Raw genomic sequence first — 20,503 nt, 5'->3', positions numbered from 1 at the left:
TTGGAATTTCCAAGATTAAAGTTGGAATTTCCAACTTTAAAGTTGGAAAAATCAACTTTAAAGTTGGAAAAATCAACTTTAAAGTTGGAAATTCCAAGATTAAAGTTGGAAATTCCAACTTTAAAGTTGGAATTTTAAAAAATGAAAATATATATAGAGTGGCACTAATACGCTTCCGTAGATTTTAGAATTATTGGTATGAAATTCTCACAACGGGGTGACGAAATTGACATCATGGCGGAAAGTGAAGGGCCAGTTAACCACCGAGCAGATTATACTTTGAATCTGACAGCTTTGGTTTAAAATATGCATGCAAATGCATAATAACCTAGCGGATTATATTTTCAGACATTTTCATACCACGACAGATTGGTTGTAATACTTATATAAACATTAATTTGTTAACATTAATGAAGAGATTATTGTTTTCTACATCTATATGAATAAATGATGTATGCATAAAACATGGAAGTTTAATGGGGATGTCCCCCACCCCACCCTTATTGGTTCGATTTTACAACACTAGATACAATAAAGATTTGAAATAAAGACAACAAAAAAGTTATTTTTTTCAGTCAGCTGCAACAAACAGGATTAAGGCCATGTACATGTATATATAATCCAGTTGTGTTTAGATTTTTCATTCCCCCCAGCTCATCTAAATATCCAACAATGCAGTGTGTTTTTATTTAAATTATTAAGAATAGGATAAGGAAAAATCGAACCAACACGTATAGGGCCAAAAAAGAAAAACATGGTTCAACTTATTAAGCATAATGTCATAAAAATGTGGAAAGTGTTAATTCCCTTTAATAAAAATCATTGAATTTTATTTTAACTATGATTATCATATAATATAATAAAGGTGATGTCTGCCACGATAAGCTTTGTAATCATTGATTACCTATATATGTTTAATTTATTTACAAAAGACAGAAAAGAAATTTTATTACTGACAATATAATGAAAAATTTCCATCAAAATATTGACAACATGCTGAGAGCTGGTCGACTCTTAGGCCCTTCAGGCCTTTGATTTTTTTAAAGCAGCACAAAACATAATTCTTTTACATTTTTATTCTAATATTATTTGATATACGACTATTAGTACAGAAATTCAAATTAATGATATCTATATACCGTATTTTTCGGGGCATATGTCGATGTGGGGCATAGGCCGAATTGCTAATTTTTAGACAAAATTCAAGAAAAATCCTTAGACTAGCCTAATTGGGGGATAAGCCGATTTTCAATCGATGATTACTATAGTGAAAGTATGACCGATGATTAAGAAAGTCACCGTATTAAGTATATACTTTCAGAATATCGATGTAGAAAGTCAAAAGAGTAATCAAAGTTATTAAATTTGCTTAACATATATATTTCAAGCAATTTTTAAAAATTAATCTGTGTTTTGTGGCTGTTTGGTCTCTTCCTTATTCGTCGGTGTATCGTTGTGTATCGTAATTTTACATAGTGTAAATTTAATTGCAACACCAACCTCTGTGGTTCTGTCTGGTAGAACTAAGTATAATATTTTACCAAACCTTTTATATTTTATCAACACCTTATTGCTAAATCTCATTTAATCAAGTTATACTTTGAAAGCTACTTGTAAATACGGGGTATGGCGTCCATTAGCTCAACACGTGGTTTCATATTCAAATAGAGTTATATCCCCCGTAATCGCTATGAATGAGAAAACGAAATACCAAACATTTGTGTTCTTTCCATTAATTAATTAAATAGTGACTTGTCGTTATGCAGAGAAGTTGTAATGTTAAAAACACAGTTAATGCAATGAAGTGTAACGGTGTTCACTAGGCTACGTGCCCTCAGGCTGTGTTTTAGTCACGGGTTTCACACCTTTGTATATACACACGACACCAGAATACCGTTATTTCATCCAACAGAAAATTAATTGTAAAAACACATAGCATTTGATTTATTCTACACCAAAGACCAGTGATTCCTATGAACGCAGACATGAAGAATTCACCAAAATTCTGTCATATTACATTCTACTCGGTTTCGTTTTCTTTTTTACTACGCAATAATAGTTTCCAGGGTTCATACACGAACGTGGGAAAAAAATTCTTTTGATTGGGATTGTAAAGAAATACCTTGTACAGTACTGTACATTTTATTACTCACGATGTCATTACAAAAACTATCAACGGGACAACTATCGAACAATAGTTCAAACGGATGAAAAAAAACCAACCCTCATAATAAATTGCTACAACAGTACAACGGATAAAAACAGTGGATTTTATATTTTACTGTTAAATTTTTTTAACTTTGAGTCTAAGAATAGCCGATCCCGGGGGATAGGCCGGGGCTCGCTCATCGGAGGAAAAAAATACCGGCCTATGCCCCGAAAAATACGGTAAAAGAAAATGTCAGCTCAACGCCTTTGTGGCTGTTCCGGCCTTTGATTTTCTGACTAGTTGATATATAATTACTTAAATCAGGGTGGAGTCAACTGTGGACCTTGTATGGAGAAGCAGACAACAGGTGTTAAAGCTGGAGGGACTATGTAGTCGCATTCCACTACAATTGCCCGATGGAAAGGAAGATGCTGTGTCCACTCTCAACAACAAAATAACCAGCATTCTGTCTTCCATTGTTACAAGGTACAGATTATACAAACTTAACTTTTGTGTGCAAATGCAAAATTTTTTGGTTTTGACAAAGGGAAACCCTGCCTTTTGTGGCCCTTGTCTTGTAAAGTTTGTAAAGTAGAACCAAATTTGTATGTCAATATAATAAGTGCAAATCCTATTTTTATTTTTGGTGAATCTATTTTAACATACTAATGTTTGTATTCAGGAATGTCTACTGATCAAGATAATATAATTTTAGTACCTTTATTGTGGAACATCAGCCTCCTCAAGTGTTGAAGAGAGACTCGAGGTTCAGTGCCCGGGTACGGCTGCTGGTGGGTGGACGACTGACCATTCATCTCACCCCTCCCACTGTGACTGCCTCCATTATTAGGTTGGTGGTGCTACAACGTTGTGGCCATGTTTTAGTACATCTCAAAAAGTTTGGTAATTTTTTAGTCCATAATAATATAGAATTAAATCAATGTAACAGAATGGACGGGACTTTAATTGTACAGAGATTGTCATTGTAATGAGTTTAAAAAATTACTTAAAAATGATGGTGTATCTCTAATATGGACCAGTTTATTACTTAAACCTTCATAATTAATCGCAGGCATCACGGTTTTCATCTCCTTCGCATCATACTTACCTGTCTGAGCTAACGTTAGCTACTCATTCTGAAATTTGTTACCACGGCCGAGCCAAACTTTAAACACTCCCAAAACCTTAACAGCACCCCCTACTACAGCGCATGCTCATCTTCATTCTCAGTGCCATATTGATAAGACGTTACTACATCAAGAAGAAAGTTTTTAATATGCGGCAGTACTTTGTTTCGTCCCTTCATGATGGGTAAAGATATAAATAAAGAAAAACACATTTCTGAGAGTTCTAGAGAAACTGGAGAGGCCCCAAATAGAGGCAAACGTTAATTAAGTTCCCGGTGAGGAACATCAACCTCGTGGTTCATTATGTATCCTCAGTTCTTTTACTATTTTTCACTCCGCAGCTCTGTAAAGTATTGGGTCAAAATGGATCGACCACAAAATTCGGATATACTTTATGTAAAACATTAAGTTATGTATCTCTAGCTCTCTTCCCAAAAGTGAAAATTCAGACTTTGTTTTAACAGTGTGTTTCCCCAATGTTTAGATATGTTTATTCCTAGGCTCAAACACATATACACAAGCATCAGTTTTCACACCTTGTTGCAGTCACCCAATCATGTGTATAGTTCCATGTGTATACTTCGGAGGTATTTCTTGATCCCAGACAGACAACATATTTTTATCTGTACACATACACAAAGAAGGAGAAAGTACACCGTCTATAATAAACATGACTTTTTAGCGTAAACTTCTAATCGAAAGAAGACAATCATTAAACAAAGAATTTCAAATCATTTAAATCCGTATACATTATCCCGTAACTAGAAATAAATATATAATTTTTGGATGCCAAATGTACATTTAGCTGCTGACCACATTACTGCATGCTACCCTTAGTAGTTCTTATTCAAATGTTAAAATATTTGTATGTTAGAGAGAGAGAGAGAGAGAAAGAGAGAGAGAGAGAGAGAGAGAACTTGTGTGTTAATTATAAAAATTTAGATTAAAGTTTTATCACTGTACTTTATTATTTCACTTTTGGGTTTCTATAGTCAGTCATTTGAGCAGGATTTCATTTCAGGACTCAATGTGCTTAGCCTGTCAATCAGTTTAGGTATAACAGTACAGATCACGCCATGCACCGCATGCTACTTGGCTCCTCCTACATAGCTAGAAGAAAATAATCGAATGAAAATCTTTGAATTTTATGTTTTCTTAAATCCTTATTCAAAAGATTGTTCCTATTTGAAATTATTCAACAATAATTTCCTTCCTACTTCATGATTATAAATCATGTTCTGGCAATCAGAGTCTCTTTCCCTCGCTGTTGTTTTTTTTTTTTTGTTACTAAATAAATTCATAACATATTTATCACTTTTAACATTCATTTGTTGATAACCAGGTATTTTTCAGTGTCCTGTTTACAACAAGTAGGGTGATTTCACCATGCATCGGACACCTTTGGTTTTTTCCCTTTGTTCACGCATCAAATATCGTCCAAATATAAATAAAACTTGTTTTAAAAGTTACAGGTTTTCCCCTTGCTTAATTACGGGAGAAAAAATTGTGAAATTGTTAAAAATGTAGAAAATAAAGCAAATTATTGAAGTGTTGAACTATTTCACCATAGATCGGACAATATTTACCAAGCATCGGACAGCTATAGCAGTCTAGTAGAGATTAAAAATAACCACATTTTCGGGTTTTAATGCAAAAATACAAAGGTTCGGAAAAATTATTTTATTCAATTGCTATTCAGATTTCTTTTAATGTAAATCCTCAAATCTACATATAGGAATTTAGACTAGTGCTTCTGTTTAAAGGAATATTTATCATAAGGGGTTCTTTATCGTGCCAGTTCCTACAGGAAAGCTGCTGTTCATTCTGGCTGGGATGGTGTAGGTGTTGGTCAGACAAAAAGTTTGGAGAAACTGTTCATTGCTCATCCTCCAAAGAGGAGACTTGTTTCTACGTGGGATATTGGATTGTTTTACAAACTTTGTGTAAACATCCCTTTGAACCTTTAGGTCAAGTAGATCTGAAGTTTTTGACCTTTAAAACATTATTTTTAATGGCTGCAGCTTCAGGTAGAAGAGTCAGCTGTTTACAGCACTGTTAAAGTATGGGGAGTGTTTAAAATTTGACTCTGGGGTGTCAACAAATTCCGAAATGAGTAGCTAACATAAACTCTTACAAGTAAGTATGATGCCTCGGAGATAATAATCTCAAAGGAAATTTATAATCGCTGCATGTGCTTTACTTAACAATCTTTGCACCCACATGCTCTGGTTTCTCACTGCAGTGAATCCCAGGCCAAACTCCTGCTGAGGGGCCCCAATCGTCGCCCTGACAACAGCTGTGGGAAGATCCTGAACAACTCAGGCCTTATGGAGTTCCACCAGCAGAAAGGCGAGCTCAGCATTGAGTTCAGGAACATGGCAAGATTATATTCTGATATTTTACTCTGCAATGAGTTCAGAAGATTTTACCCTTATATTTTACTCAGCATGAAGATCAGAAACATGCCAAGATTTTACCTATATATTTTATTCAGCATTGAGTTCAGAAACGTGGCAAGATTTTACCCATATATTTTATTCAGCATTGAGTTCAAAGACACGGCAAGATTTTACCCATACACTTTACTCAGCATTGAGTTCAGAGACATAGCAAGATTTCACTCTTATTTTTTTGGAACAAATTGAAAGTAACTGATGCATTAAAGAAAGAAATCGGTAATAAATTTAATTTAGGAAATATCATTTACCCATGCATTATCATAATATTAAACATATAAAGATGTGTTTATTTAATATTTTTTTACAAACATTTTTTCTTCTAATTAAAATACATAAAATATCATTGATAAAACATTATTTGTTTTCCTCCTCTAGATTTTGAAAAGCATTAAGAGGGCTGAGAAGAGAGGAACTGAGGTGAGTTATAGATTTTCGTTTTAAGAAATCGACTTCATTTTTAGCTCGCCTGAGCTGAAAGCTCAATTGAGCTAATTTGTCCGTTGTCTGTCATCGTTGGCATTAGTGTTGTCATTGTTGTAAACTTTTCACATTTTCATCTTTTTCTCCAGAACCACTGAGCAGATTTCAACCAAACTTGGCACAAAGCATTACTGGGTGAAAGGGATTCAAGTTTGTTCAAATGAAGAACCACACCCTCTTTAAAGGGGAGATAATTTAGAATTATTGAAAATTTGTTGGTATTTTTCAAAAATCTTTTTCTCAAAAACTATTTGGCCAGAAAAGCTGTAACTTGTATTGAAGCAACCTCAGGTAGTGTAGATTCAAGTTTGTTCAAATCATGGTCCCCGGGGATAGGGTGGGGCCAAAATTGGGGGATGGAGGATTGTATAGAGAGATTTTTTAAAAATCCTCTACTCAAAAACTATTTGACCAGAAAAACTTGTGTGGAGGCATCTTCAAGTAGTGCTGAATCAATTTTGTTCAAATCATGGTCCACCGGGGTAGGGTGGGGCCACAATATAAAGAATTTTCTTTAAAATTTTCTTCTCAAAAACTATTAGACCAAAAAGCTCAAATTTGAGTGGAAGCATCTTCAGATAGTGTAGATTCAAGTTTGTTTAAATCATGATCCCTGGTGGTATGGTTGGGCCAAAACAGGGGATGAATTTCTACATAGCTCAAATTGGAGAGGAAGCATCCTCAGATAGTGTTGATTCAAGTTTGTTTAAATCATGGTCCCTGGGGGTAGGGTGGGGCAACAATAGAGGATGAATTTTTACATAGGAATATATAGAGAAAATCTTTAAAAATATTCTGGGAAAGTTTTCAGTCCAAAAAGCAGTAACTTGTTTGAAAGCATGTGTTATGCAGATTAAAACTTGATCAAACTATGAATCCCTAGAGGAAAGTGGGGCCATAAAGTGTGTAGGGGGGGGGGGGGGTATATAGGAATAGAGAAAAATCTTCTTTCAGGTACAACAACAAAAGAGGAAATTGTTTTAGCAAAATCTACTGTACTTAGTTGTCAAGATGTTTTGATTTTGAAAATGTAATGCTAATTAGATAAGAGTTAAGGCAATTGCTCAGGTGAGCGATGTGGTCCCTGGGCCTCTTGTTATAGATGTACAATTTAATGCATACATACAGTATGTTTATCAAGCTGTTTAAGATTTTTTTTTATGACATGGTATGTGAACATTTGAACATGGATGAAGTGTTTCACAAACATATTACATACTGTGCCTATACAGATTTCATCATTAATTTAATCTTTTAGATTTCATGCCAAGTTACTGATTTTGCAGGCTGTCACAGAGGAGAAATTTTGCATCTTGTTCCAAAGCTCTTTCCATCTTGGAATGACAGTGAATGAATTACAGTTTGAAGTATGGGTAAGTGTCACTTTGAATTACAGTCAAGTACTCTGCTGTTTTGAGATTGTTTACATGCAATTTGTTTTTAGCTCACCAATAAGTCGGGGGGAGCTTATGCTATACCCGTGGCATTAGCATGTTAAAGTTTTTGTTGCAGGTCCTGTATATAAGTTATTACTTGACTGTCTTTTCTTCACCAAACTTGCATGGCTGATGCATCTGGATCTTTTTAGGGACTTGAAAGACTTGGATGCCGAATCTGGGCCATGAATTTCAGTTGCTGGTGGAGGATAAGGTTTTTTGAGAAGGTTAAAGTTTTTGGTGCAGGTGCCCTTTGATAGCAATGTCTAAGTTACTACTGGTCCTAACTTCACTAAACTTGCATGGATTGTGCCTCTTATGATACTGATGCACCAGACAGGCTTGATTGTTGAATTTGAGCCATAGGTTTCAGATGCTGGAGGAGGTTAATGTTGTTAGAGCTGGTTAAAGATTTTAAAGCAGGTGCCTTCTGATGATTATATCTTAAGTATAACTGGTCATAACTTCACCAACCTTGCATGGATGGTTTGCTTATGATACTGATGCACCTGACAGGCTTGGATGCTGAATCTAAGCCATAGGTTTTGGATGCTAGAGGAGGTTAAGGTATTTGGAGCTTGTTAAAAATTTCGAGCAGGTGCCCTCTGATGATTATATCTTAGTTATTACTGGTCCTAACTTCACCAAACTTGCATGGATGGTTTGCTTATGATACTGATGCACCTGACAGGCATGATTGCTGAATTTGAGCCATAGGTTTCAGATGCTGGAGGAGGTAATAAGGTTTTTAGAGCTTGTGAAAGTTTTTGTAGCAGGTGCCCTGTGATGATTATATCTTAGTTATTACTGGTCCTTACTTCACCAAACTTGCATGGATAGTTTGCTTATGATACTGATGCACCTGACAAGCATTATTGCTGAATTTGAGCCATAGGTTTTGGATGCTAGAGGAGGTTAAGGTTTTTGGAGCTGGTAAAGTTTTTGGAGCAGGTGCCCTCTGATAATTATATCTTAGACACTACTGGTTCTAACTTCGCCAAACTTGCATGGATAGTTTGCTTATGATACTGATGCACCTGACAAGCATTATTGCTGAATTTGAGCCATAGGTTTCAGATGATGGAGGAGGTAATAAGGTTTTTAGAGCTTGTGAAAGTTTTTGTAGCAGGTGCCCTGTGATGATTATATCTTAGTTATTACTGGTCCTTACTTCACCAAACTTGCATGGATAGTTTGCTTATGATACTGATGCAACTGACAAGCATTATTGCTGAATTTGAGCCATAGGTTTTGGATGCTAGAGGAGGTTAAGGTTTTTGGAGCTGGTAAAGTTTTTGGAGCAGGTGCCCTCTGATAATTATATCTTAGACACTACTGGTCCTAACTTCGCCAAACTTGCATGGATGATGCATCTTATGAAACTGATGCATCTGACAGGCTTTAATGCTGAATCTGAGCCACAGGTTACGGATGCTGGATGAGGTTTAGTTTTTTTGATCAGGTCACATGTTTTATAGAAAATAGTACTATTTCAAACTTGCATGCTTAGTTGATTTAACTATAATATGAATGAATCGCAGAGGGAGCTTCAGATGCAGAGCCTGATCTCCATTATCAAGAATGGTAAAAAAGTCTCATACCTTACTCAAACCTGCTTTATAGATGTGTTTGTTGTTAACTGATATAACATGATTCCTATGATATAGTATTGTATAATATGAAACATTGTTATATTCAGTAGTATATTCTCACTATATAACTCTATATAGATGAATAGTCAATAATTGTAATATTAGCTCGTCCGAAAAATATTGACCGGTCAATATTTTCTTGATATTGACCGGCTAGGAATAATATCTAGAGAACATTCCCTCTTTTTCAAATAATCGCCTCTGATTTGTTGCTTTGTAAACGATGACGTAAATAACTCTTCGCGACTCCAAAACAGGTGACGTCATAATAGACAGTCAGTCAAGGCAAGTAAACAACGGACGCGCAATGCGACGGTTTGCTATCATAAAGGATATAAGGATTTGCGAATTACTGTGAAGTAAAATCAAGTAGAACATCTGCGTGTTAATTCTTTCGGTTGGCGGAATATCACTAGTGACTTTGATGCCGAGGATATTTTGATATGAACTTTGCACAAAATTGAATGTGACTCTTTGTTGACCTGAGAAAATTACGGCAATCTATATTTTCAATTACTTTGTTAAATTTTGGTTTGTTTCTTCATATAACAAAACAAATGTTGACTGTGTTTTCGGGCAACATTGATTATATTAGCCCCCTTGGGATGAAAATATTGCCCTCCGCTTCGCGTCAGGCAATTTTTCATCCCTAAGGGGCTAATATAATCAATGTTGCCCTCAAACCCAGTCAATATTTGTATAGTATTGTTTTATATAATAGAATATTATATCATATATTTAGTGTAAAAGATATATGATACAATATGATATTATATCAATTTTTGTACATTAGGATATGATATTGTATCATCATATTGTTATGTATTGTTATGTATAGTATTGTATATTATAATACAATATTAAATATGATATTGTATTAAATGTTATTTTATCAAATGCTATTGTTTCATATGATATTGCAATGTATGATATTGGGTATCATATGATATGATATTGTATAATATGTAATATGTATCATATTATATGGGATTGTATCATATGATACAATCCCATACAATACAATATCATACTGTATTATACAATATAATATGATGTGTTAGAATACTGTGATGTTTTATGTGATATGGTATTGTATCATATAATTCTATATTGTATCATATATTATTTAGTATGGTATTGCATTATGTGATTAAATGATACAAAAATGTATTGCACGATACAATGTCATATCATATGTAACAATATCATATTGCATCATTATTTATTATAGTATTGTATTATATAATATATGTTGTAAGTATCATAGGATATAATATCGTATTTTTATGTTATTGTATTGATAAACATTGTATCTTACAATAACGTATAAAATGAACATATGATTGTCATACAATTTTTTAACATATGATACAGAGGGTTCCGCTTAATCTGATAGTCAATTTGTCGGAGAAAAATTATTAGATTAACCGAATATTAGATTAACCGATTTAGCGCTTTGTGGTCTTTGATTTTGGTATAGAATAAAATGTAACTTGTTTCAAGATATAAGTAATCAATGGAAAGATATAATCTGTATGTCAATAGTTTGAAATGAAATAAGTTACCTTGCATTAGCAATGAAATAGCACTTTAGTCTTTATTTTGTTTGTTAATGCTCTAAAGAAAATGTTTCTATTTATTACAATGGTTTCAAAGTTGCCGCCATTTTGACAGGAAGTAGTAAGAGGAAATGGCTAATTGTCTAAACAGTTCCTCTTTTCACCTGCACTTAATTCTTTTTCTGTTATATAAAATGTTCTTAAATAATTAAATATGCATGAAAAAAAATTATTAAACGGTCACAATCCTATCAGATTAACCGAAATGATTATCAGGAAAAAATATAAAGGGATATATAAAAAATGTTTCGGTGTTTTGATATGATGAAATGAAAAAAAATTATTAAACGGTCACAATCCTATCAGATTAACCGAAATGATTATCAGGAAAAAATATAAAGGGATATATAAAAAATGTTTCGGTGTTTTGATATTATATCAGATTAACCGAATTTTTCAATTAATCGCTATCAGATTAAATGGAACCCTCTGTATATGATATTGTTTCAAAACAGTATCCATGAATATCCAAGATCATTAACTATGATTTTCATATAATATGATAAAGGTGGTCTCATACAGGTGATGCCTCGTAAAGGTGATGACATAAGGGGATCTCACTTGTCTCTTGCATTACTTGTACGTTAATGCAAGTCGCCTGTGCTCACCATCAACATATAAATGAAACGTACAGTACATGTACCTCATACTTACATCATGTGTACACCAACTGCTCGTGGTGCGTGCGAATCGCCCATAAACAAGATAGATATAAAAAATGTTTATTAAAAAAATCCCCATAAGGTTAAGAGAATCGAAAGTTTTACCATTCATCAAAATCCAATCAAAGCTTCTATTAATCCCCCTCTAAAAACAAAAGCCAAACAAACAAACACGTTCTTTTTAAGAAAACTGAAAAAGGTGGAAGGTCTAAGAAGAAAAGTAGGACAAGAGTGAACTTGATATTGAAGTAGATTGGAGAGAAAAGGCAAAAGAGTTCCCAATCACTTTGACTCGCAAGCGTGCTAAGAAAGAATCATATACATTTTTGGAGTGAGGAGAAATGATATTAATGCACAGGACAATTTTATATTTTTAACTAGAACCATCTTCACAAAACTCCAACACATCCTACTTGAGGAAGATGTTGAAGGACTTGGCGCAAAAACTTGGCACACAGTTTTTGATAAAACACACAGATAGCCATAATGCTAGTTATTACTTGAGCATGATCATTTTGTTTGTTAACAGATACTTTCTCCGTTTTAAAAAATATTGAATATCATCTCTTATGACCATTAAAACTTTTTAAAATATGTTTTCATAATGATATTGAAGTCTGAATACCAGAAAATAATTTGTAGGCTTTGATTTTTAAAATGATTGAAGTGTAAATGGTGTCACTCTTTTAATATTCAATTTATTAACTTTAATTTGTAAAAGCAAAGTACACTGTTATTTGTTATGGATTTTTACTTTCAATTAAAAGTTTCTTTTTTTTCTAAGATATTGTAAAGTTTGAGAAATAATTAACAAAAATGCAACAGCATTTAAAGATATAACATTGGCGAGGAAAATTATCATTTGATGATTAATTTGCTGAAATAATTTGCTGAAATTAGATTTCAGAGATTTTTTTTTTATCTTTTGTGGTAATAGATACAAAAGATGAATTATGTGTTCAAAACACTCTTTATTTGTGTCGTCAAGGTTTAATATAGCTAGTCTATTCATGAAGCAGCAATTACAGAATAATTGTCTTCTTTTTCTTCGAGTTCTTTGGATGTTTCAATATTCACTTGCTTACACTTAGATTTATTTCAGTAATTATAGAAAAAGAAGTTCTTTATTTAATGTCAAAACTAATAATTGTCCGAAGGCTATCGGGAGGCACAGTAACATGTTGGTATGATTTACATGCAAGTGACCTACGACGTGAATGTTATTACTCTCGTTTGCAAGGGAAATCACGTTTGTTGCACGATTATCGTAAGACACAGGTACGGTTCCTACGATCATCGTACGTTGCAAGTGATAGCCCGTCTTCAAACAAAAATGTACGTGACACCTACGACTGGCACGTCAACCATCCGTTTGTCTTACGTTGCACTTTCAATCACTTCAACACGATTTTTAATGCTACGATCAGCCACGGGAGCCACGACTGGCAATACCAATAGCACATGCACGTTTACCAAACATGTAGGGCCAGTTGTGACTGAGGCTTAAGCTGTTTTCCAAATCAGACAGTAAAAATTGAAATGCGAAGCAGTGGACCAAGTTGTGGTATCAATATAGAATTTCAGTCCTGTTGATCTGGACTAGTAGATTGTAGCATTAAAAGGCTGTTCTATTTTGCAGACTATCTCCCTCCCTGTTGTTGTTACTGTTCATGGCAACCAGGAATGTAATGCTGTAGCAACTGTCTTGTGGGACAACCAGTTTAGTGAACCAGTGAGTAATATTGTTGAAATTTCACTTACAGTATATAAGTTGGACTGGGATTATTCATCTGTTGGAAAAAAGAAATTCTTAAAATTGTTATATTTGTTATACAGAGCAGAGCAAAATAATCATGGCTATACTCTGTCCCGAGTTTTTGCTTCCACCACTTTTTGATTGATATTTCGATAATAATGAATACCTTTGTGCTTAAACTACGTTCATCCACTAATATGAAAAATGTCCAGATTATCTGTTTTGAAATACCCCCTCTACTGCTTCAGGTTTCAATACACATCCCAAAATAAAAAGTCTATGGAGATTTTGCATTGCATTAGCAATTAATAGGCCCGGATGATAACAATAGGTGTCCCGAGTACTTCCGAATGGAGAAAAGATGTAAACATTTCCCATTATAAATCTCCGTAAGAAATTTGTTTTCGTTCCTGCAAAATTTTATGAGTGAAAAGGGATAATTTGTCAATGAAGATATCTTGGATATTTTCCATTTCATTGATTTAAACTGTACTTCTTTCACAGGTATGTGTATTTTTATTAAAAATCATCAAAAAGTGATGGAAGCAATAACTTTGGACAGACTATAGAAATAATTTTGAAAGGTCTTGCAATTTAAATTTCTATAACATAATAAGCAGTTTTCTAAAAAAAAATATAAAAAGGACATTTCTCTAAACTTTCAAGTTACATGAACTTTGTGTCTTGGTTCATGCATGTATCATTAAGACATAATTATGTATTATGTCTATTACATACCAAAACACAATAGACACAAATACTTATAGCTAGTTTTTAGGCTAAATGTGATGTAGTAATAATTAGTAAAGTATGCTTGTGTAGATTTTTTGTTCAACTGAAGAATCATGAAGATTGTTGTAAATAACTATTTCCAAATTTCTTGTATCCAAAATTTGAACCAGTGGTCTTATTGCTTTGTTTTGATGCCTTTATAGGGCAGGATGCCATTTGCAGTCCCTGACCAGGTGCAGTGGTCCGAGCTGGTGCACATGCTTGATGTCAAGTTCCGCTCGCTGACAGAGCGTGGCCTGACCCAGGAGAATAAACAGTACTTGGCCACCAAACTCTTTGGTATGTGTTGATACTGGGTATATGTTGATACTGACCACCAAACTCTTTGGTGTATGTGTTGATACTGACCACTTAACTCTTTGCTTTATATTGATACTGGCTGTAATTATTCCGGATATTTGAGGTTCGGCCCGGTCCGGGTTTTTCTTTTAGTTCCTTTGTTTATGTCACGTGATACAAGGGTATAAATACGACAGTGAATCAGCTGTCGGCTGCTTAGTTAGAAATCAGCTGAAGAGAGAAGAAGACAGTAAGATGATAAAAGGTATTGTGTCAATACAGTGGTCGTCCGTTCGTAACGGCGTTAAGTGTTTTCGATAGGCCATAGAGTGGTTGTCCTCTTGGTACTGTAGGTTAGGCATTGCAGTCGTTTGGCTTGTCAGTGTGTCACAGTAGGCTTTCCTCAGAGAGGCTAGCCATTGTTCTCTATAGGGGCTGATCAGACTGTCGTCCAGGCCGTTGTGCTCACTGTCCGTCCTGAATAAGGCAGCCTACAGTGTGCACAGTGGTTGAAGGGCTACCACATATACTGTCCGTCCTGAATAAGGCAGCCTACAGTATATGCGGTAATCTGAGGACGGTCAGTCATTTTAGCTGAGTGGTTGACCTCAGTGGATTGTCACTGTGGGTGTGTACTGTCCGACCTGAACAAGGCAGCACCAGTACATCACACACAGTGTCAATTATATATATTCATTATACCCCTTGTTTTGTTTGTAAATATTCTAGATTCCCTGAAATTACTTGTTGATTATTAACCTAAGTAAGGTTAGGCTATACCAATCATTTTTGATAATCAATAGAAAATCATTACATTATAAAACTTTGTTAGTGTACACCCAAAACCCTGGAAAAGACCAGGCACGAACCCTTCCCCTGGCAGTACAAGTAGCTCGGTACGTTACAGAAATTTGATGGCAGCGTCGGGATTTTGGGTTAACAATCAGATACACTTGCATTGTTTTATTTGCTTTGTTTATATATTGTTAGTTAGATTGTATCATTATATTGGGTGGCATATTTTGACATGATGACAGATCTGCAAGATGAATTAATGGGGCTGGAAGATGAGTTTAATAGACTTCAGGAGAGCATAAATAAAAGTAGGAGTAAAGCCGCAAGAGATTCAGGTTTACCTGAAAATATGCGGAATTCCACAGAAGATCAAGACTACTTGGAACAGGGTGCAAGGCCTAAAAACAGTAGGACAGACACCATAGAAAATCAAAGGCCTGAAAGCCCCCTAGATCCTGATAGACGTGTTGATAGAATGACAGATAGATCCTCTTTTACTAGTACACCCTATCATGCAGATCTACCCAGATATGATTACAATTTACCAAGGGAGAGTAATGTTACGACTCGCCGGGGCACTGGTACAGCTCGAACAGACAAGTCTAAAAGTAGTTGTGTTAAGCCAGACAAATATGATAGAAATTCCTCGTGGATTGACTTTAAGTCCCATTTCGATGTATGTGATGAATTAAATGAGATTGACATTGAGGAGATAGAAGAAGACAGAGTTGTTTTGTTTGACATTTCAGTAAAGGTTGTGTGGAAAATTTTAAATTGGTCAGCATGAACAGTTAGTCTGCCTGACATTTGGAGTTTGGATATTATTACTATTTTATATGAATAAATGAATCTTAAAATTAGTTTAAAAAAAAATAAATTTGTATTTGATCTCTTGGTGCACATGCGGGACGCATGTCATCGGAGGCGTGGGTAGTGTAATAATTCCGGATATTTGAGGTTCGGCCCGGTCCGGGTTTTTCTTTTAGTTCCTTTGTTTATGTCACGTGATACAAGGGTATAAATACGACAGTGAATCAGCTGTCGGCTGCTTAGTTAGAAATCAGCTGAAGAGAGAAGAAGACAGTAAGATAATAAAAGGTATTGTGTCAATACAGTGGTCGTCCGTTCGTAACGGCGTTAAGTGTTTTCGATAGGCCATAGAGTGGTTGTCCTCTTGGTACTGTAGGTTAGGCATTGCAGTCGTTTGGCTTGTCAGTGTGTCACAGTAGGCTTTCCTCAGAGAGGCTAGCCATTGTTCTCTATAGGGGCTGATCAGACTGTCGTCCAGGCCGTTGTGCTCACTGTCCCTGGAAAAGACCAGGCACGAACCCTTCCCCTGGCAGTACAAGTAGCTCTGTACGTTACACTGGCCACCAAACTCTTTGGTATATGTATTGATACTGACCACCAATTCTTTGGTATGTGTTAATCCTGGCAACCATACTCTTCAGTATGTGTATCAATACTGGCCAACAAACTCTTTGATATGTATTGATACTGACCACCAAACTCTTTGGTATGTGTTGATACTGACCACCTAAATCTTGGGTATGTGTTAATAAAGGCCACTAAAATCTTTGGTATGTGTTGATACGGACCACCATACTCTTTGTTATATGTTGATACTGGCCAACAAACTCTTTGATGTGTATTGATACTGACCACCAAACTCTTTGGTTTGTGTTGATACTGACCACCTTAATCTTTTGTATTATTTGATATTGTCCAGAACCACTGGGCCAATTTTAGCTAAACTTGGCTCGCATTATTGCATAAAGGGGATTCAATTTTTTTTTAAATGAAGGGCCACGCTCTCTTTCAAGGGGAAATAATTAGGAATTATTGAAAATTTGTTGTTATTTTTCAAAAATCTTCTTCTCAAAAACCATTTGGTCAGAAAAGCTGAAACTTGTGTGGAAGCATCCTCAGATAGTGTAGATTCAAGTTTGTTCAAATCATTGTCCCTGGGGGTAAGGTGGGGCCACAATGGGGAGTCAAAGTTTTACATAGTATAATAGAGTAAATCTTTAAAAATCTTCTCAGAAACCAATCAGTAAGGAAAGCTGAAACTTGTGTGGAAGCTTTCTCATGTAGTGTAGATTTGATTTAAAGTTGTGAAAATCATGACCCCCAGGGGTAGTGTGGGGCCACAATGGGGGGGGGGGGGCTATACTTTAACAATGGAATATATAGTGTAAACCTCTTAAAAATTTACTTCTGAAAAACCATTTGGCCAGAAAAGCTGAAACTTGTGTGGAAGCATCCTCAAAGGAGTAAATTCAAATTTGTACAAATCATTGTCCACTGGGGATAAGATGGGGCCACAATGGGGGTCAAAGATTTACATTGGAATATATAGAGTAAAAATTAAAAATTTTTTTTTTCTCAGAAACTAATCAGCCAGGAAAGCTGAAACTTGGATGGAAGCATCCCTATGTAGTGTAGAGTGTAGATACAAATTTGTGAAAATCATGACTACGGGAGAGGGTGAAGCCACAATGAGGGGGGCCAAACCTTTACATAGGAATATTGTGTAAATCTTTTAAAATCTTTATCTCAGAAACTAATCAATCAGGAAAGCTGAAACTTATGTGGAAGCATCATTATGTAGTATAGATACAAATTTGTGAAAATCTTGACTCCGGGGGGAAGGTGGAGCCACATTGGAGGGGGGTCGAACTTTCACATTGGAATTTATATTGTAAATTTTTTAAAATCTACTTCTCAGAAACTAATCAGCCATGAAAGCTGAAACTTGTGTGAAAGCATTCTCAGGTAGGGTAGAATCAAGTTTGTTCAAATCATGCTCCCTGGGTGGGGGGGGGGGGGAATTTACAGTGTAATATAAATAGAAAAAAAGTAAAAATATCTTTTTCTAAAAACCATTTGCCCAGAAAAGTAAATTTACTGACAATGTAGGTTTAAATTCTTTCAAATCAAAATCTTGAGGAGTAGGGTGGGGCCACATTGGGATTTTAACTTTATGAAGGAAAATATTTTAATTCTTCACAAAAAATGAAATGTTATGATATATGGTTTTACTTATATGCAAGCATTTTGACATATTGCTGATTATTTCAAATTGTTTAGACTTTGGCCCCTGGACGATTCTTAGGCCTCACAAAGGGGTTCAGAGTTTGATGTAGGTTTATATCCTTTATATAAATAATTAAGGCCTTCCGTTTCCAACGGAAGACCTTATAGTTTTCGTACAGTTTCTTATTATTATTAAGGTCTTCCATTTCTAACGGAAGACCTTATAGTTTTCGTACTGTTTCTTCTTATTATTTTTTTCCCCACAAATTTTGTGCAGACGATTTCTCGAAAACTATTCGACCGATTTCCACATTTTTTCACAGATGATTTGGCTTGATATGAACTTAATACATTTTTGATCATTTTTTTTGTCGTCACTTCCGGTACCGATTAATCAGCCATTTTGTTCATTTTTACGACCTATTTTGTACACACTATGAAATTTTCAGGATAGGTAGACCATAGTTTGAAGTTGATCCTATTGTTTTTGTTTTACGCCAGTGGCGCCATTCTTAGGAGCTTACTTTGGCTCGAAAATTGGGTACGAATTTTGTTCCCCATTTATTGTCTACAAGATTTCTCAGAGATGGGTCGATAGAATTTCTTGAAATTTGCAGGAGTGATAGATCAAAACTTTATCCTCAGGAATTTATTTCATTTTTTCCAAAGTTCATTTCCTGTCGTCCATTTCCTGTCCCGCATAAAAAATCTTGTGACATTGAGGTCTCAATAATGATTAGGACTGTGGTATTCAGACTTTGTAGGATTATAGATCTATAGATGTAGATGTCTTCAAACTATTTTGTTTTGTTCATCATAACTTCCGGTCGTCACCGGAAGCACTCTAAAAATTAATTTTTATTGCATTAATTTTATTTCATATAGAATTAAAGTATAAGTACCGTATTTTCCCGACGACTCGTCGATGCGGACGACTCGTCGAATTGCCCATTTTTACCCAAAATTTTAACAAAATCCTATGATACGTCGATCTCAGACCATACGTCGTTCTTATCACTTCAAAATGGCCTATAAAACTGCAGTAACATTATCAGTGTATGATGCCACGATGTCACCGATATTGCTACCAATTATTATTAATGCTTAACATTTAAACAATTACGCTTTATACTTATGCATCAAATTTTCAAATACCGGCAACTTCTACAAAGTCGCTTGCATTTTAAACAATTCCCGATATCGCGTGTTATGCAAAACTAAACTTACTTTGTCAGAAATATTTTATTCCCAAGCATTAAAATAAGTATCCACTCTGACTATCGCCAGTGTATTCGCCATTACGTAACCAGCCACCTGTTGACTCGGCGCGTGGTCAATGTTTGTTTAACAATTTCCGGTGTCATAAGCATGCACCTGTCTCGTGTCGGACTTCAAAGGGGGATCTCAAGTGCAGAAAGCTTAGCAATTACTATGATTTGATGAAACTTGTTTACTTTGTATCCAGTAATGCAGTTACACGCTATTGTTTTACATAGACACTGTTAGAAATAGATCGATCATTTGTACGACTTGATAATGACTATATACGACATACATACGTTTCCTAAAAAAATTATCTAACAATAATCAAAGAATTGGACAATAATTAATCAATGAACTATAATCACTCGTATAACGGTACTCTTTATATACACAGGGAGTGAAATTGCCTTAAAGACCTCAGCCTTAGGGCAAGATTATTAACACAACCGGTGTCAGCCTATTGTATAAACAGTAGTATTGATAATTGCCGATTATGTATTTTAAGATTGAATTTGACCATTAAATATTTCTGATTTATACTTTCCACTAACAACTCTTTACAAATAAATAATTAAATTTAAAAAAACATCCCCCGGACCTACTGCAATATTTTCTTCCATTCAAACTTGGTTTCAATTTTACTGCGCAATGTTATCTTCCTACTAGTGATACATAGAACCATGTGACGATGTGTTTATAAAAACGGAACGGTAAAACTTTTAATTGATTAAAGACAATGTAACATTTTTTAATAACTGTTGTTATTATTATGTATTTAAGCGTTGACAGATGAGTGAAAATGATAATTATAAAAGATGAACAGTGAATTCAACAACGTAATTTTCAATCACACAGCCAACTCAAGATGATTAAATCCAAGATTTTTAATGCTATTTTAAAAAAATTTCTGACATCGAGCCTACGACAAGTCGAACAAGACGATAAGTCGGGTGCTCTGCTTCAGAGGAAAAAAATACCGACTAATCGTCGGAAAAATA

At 34.9% G+C, this 20,503-nt stretch overlaps 1 protein-coding gene across 5 annotated transcripts in view; it reads left to right on the top strand.

The window, feature by feature from the left end:
* Nucleotides 1-20,503, top strand: part of LOC105335326 (signal transducer and activator of transcription 5B) — a 179,915-nt gene that overhangs the window by 123,837 nt on the left and 35,575 nt on the right. For all 5 annotated transcript variants that reach the window (XR_010714000.1, XM_066084668.1, XM_066084669.1 and 2 more), the window contains 7 exons: nt 2,474-2,635; nt 2,865-2,999; nt 5,519-5,654; nt 6,111-6,152; nt 7,502-7,588; nt 13,224-13,316; nt 14,276-14,411. Coding sequence is in view for 4 of the 5 variants with exons in the window: in XM_066084668.1 (XP_065940740.1) it covers nt 2,474-2,635; nt 2,865-2,999; nt 5,519-5,654; nt 6,111-6,152; nt 7,502-7,588; nt 13,224-13,316; nt 14,276-14,411 (791 nt within the window). In the remaining variant the exon portion in view is untranslated. The remainder of the gene's footprint in view (nt 1-2,473; nt 2,636-2,864; nt 3,000-5,518; nt 5,655-6,110; nt 6,153-7,501; nt 7,589-13,223; nt 13,317-14,275; nt 14,412-20,503) is intronic.

Source organism: Magallana gigas, chromosome 5, assembly GCF_963853765.1.
Source record: "Magallana gigas chromosome 5, xbMagGiga1.1, whole genome shotgun sequence".
Classification (NCBI taxonomy): Eukaryota; Metazoa; Mollusca; class Bivalvia; order Ostreida; family Ostreidae; genus Magallana; species Magallana gigas.
Note: the sequence above shows the minus strand (reverse complement) of the source record. Positions and strands in the feature narration are given on the sequence as shown.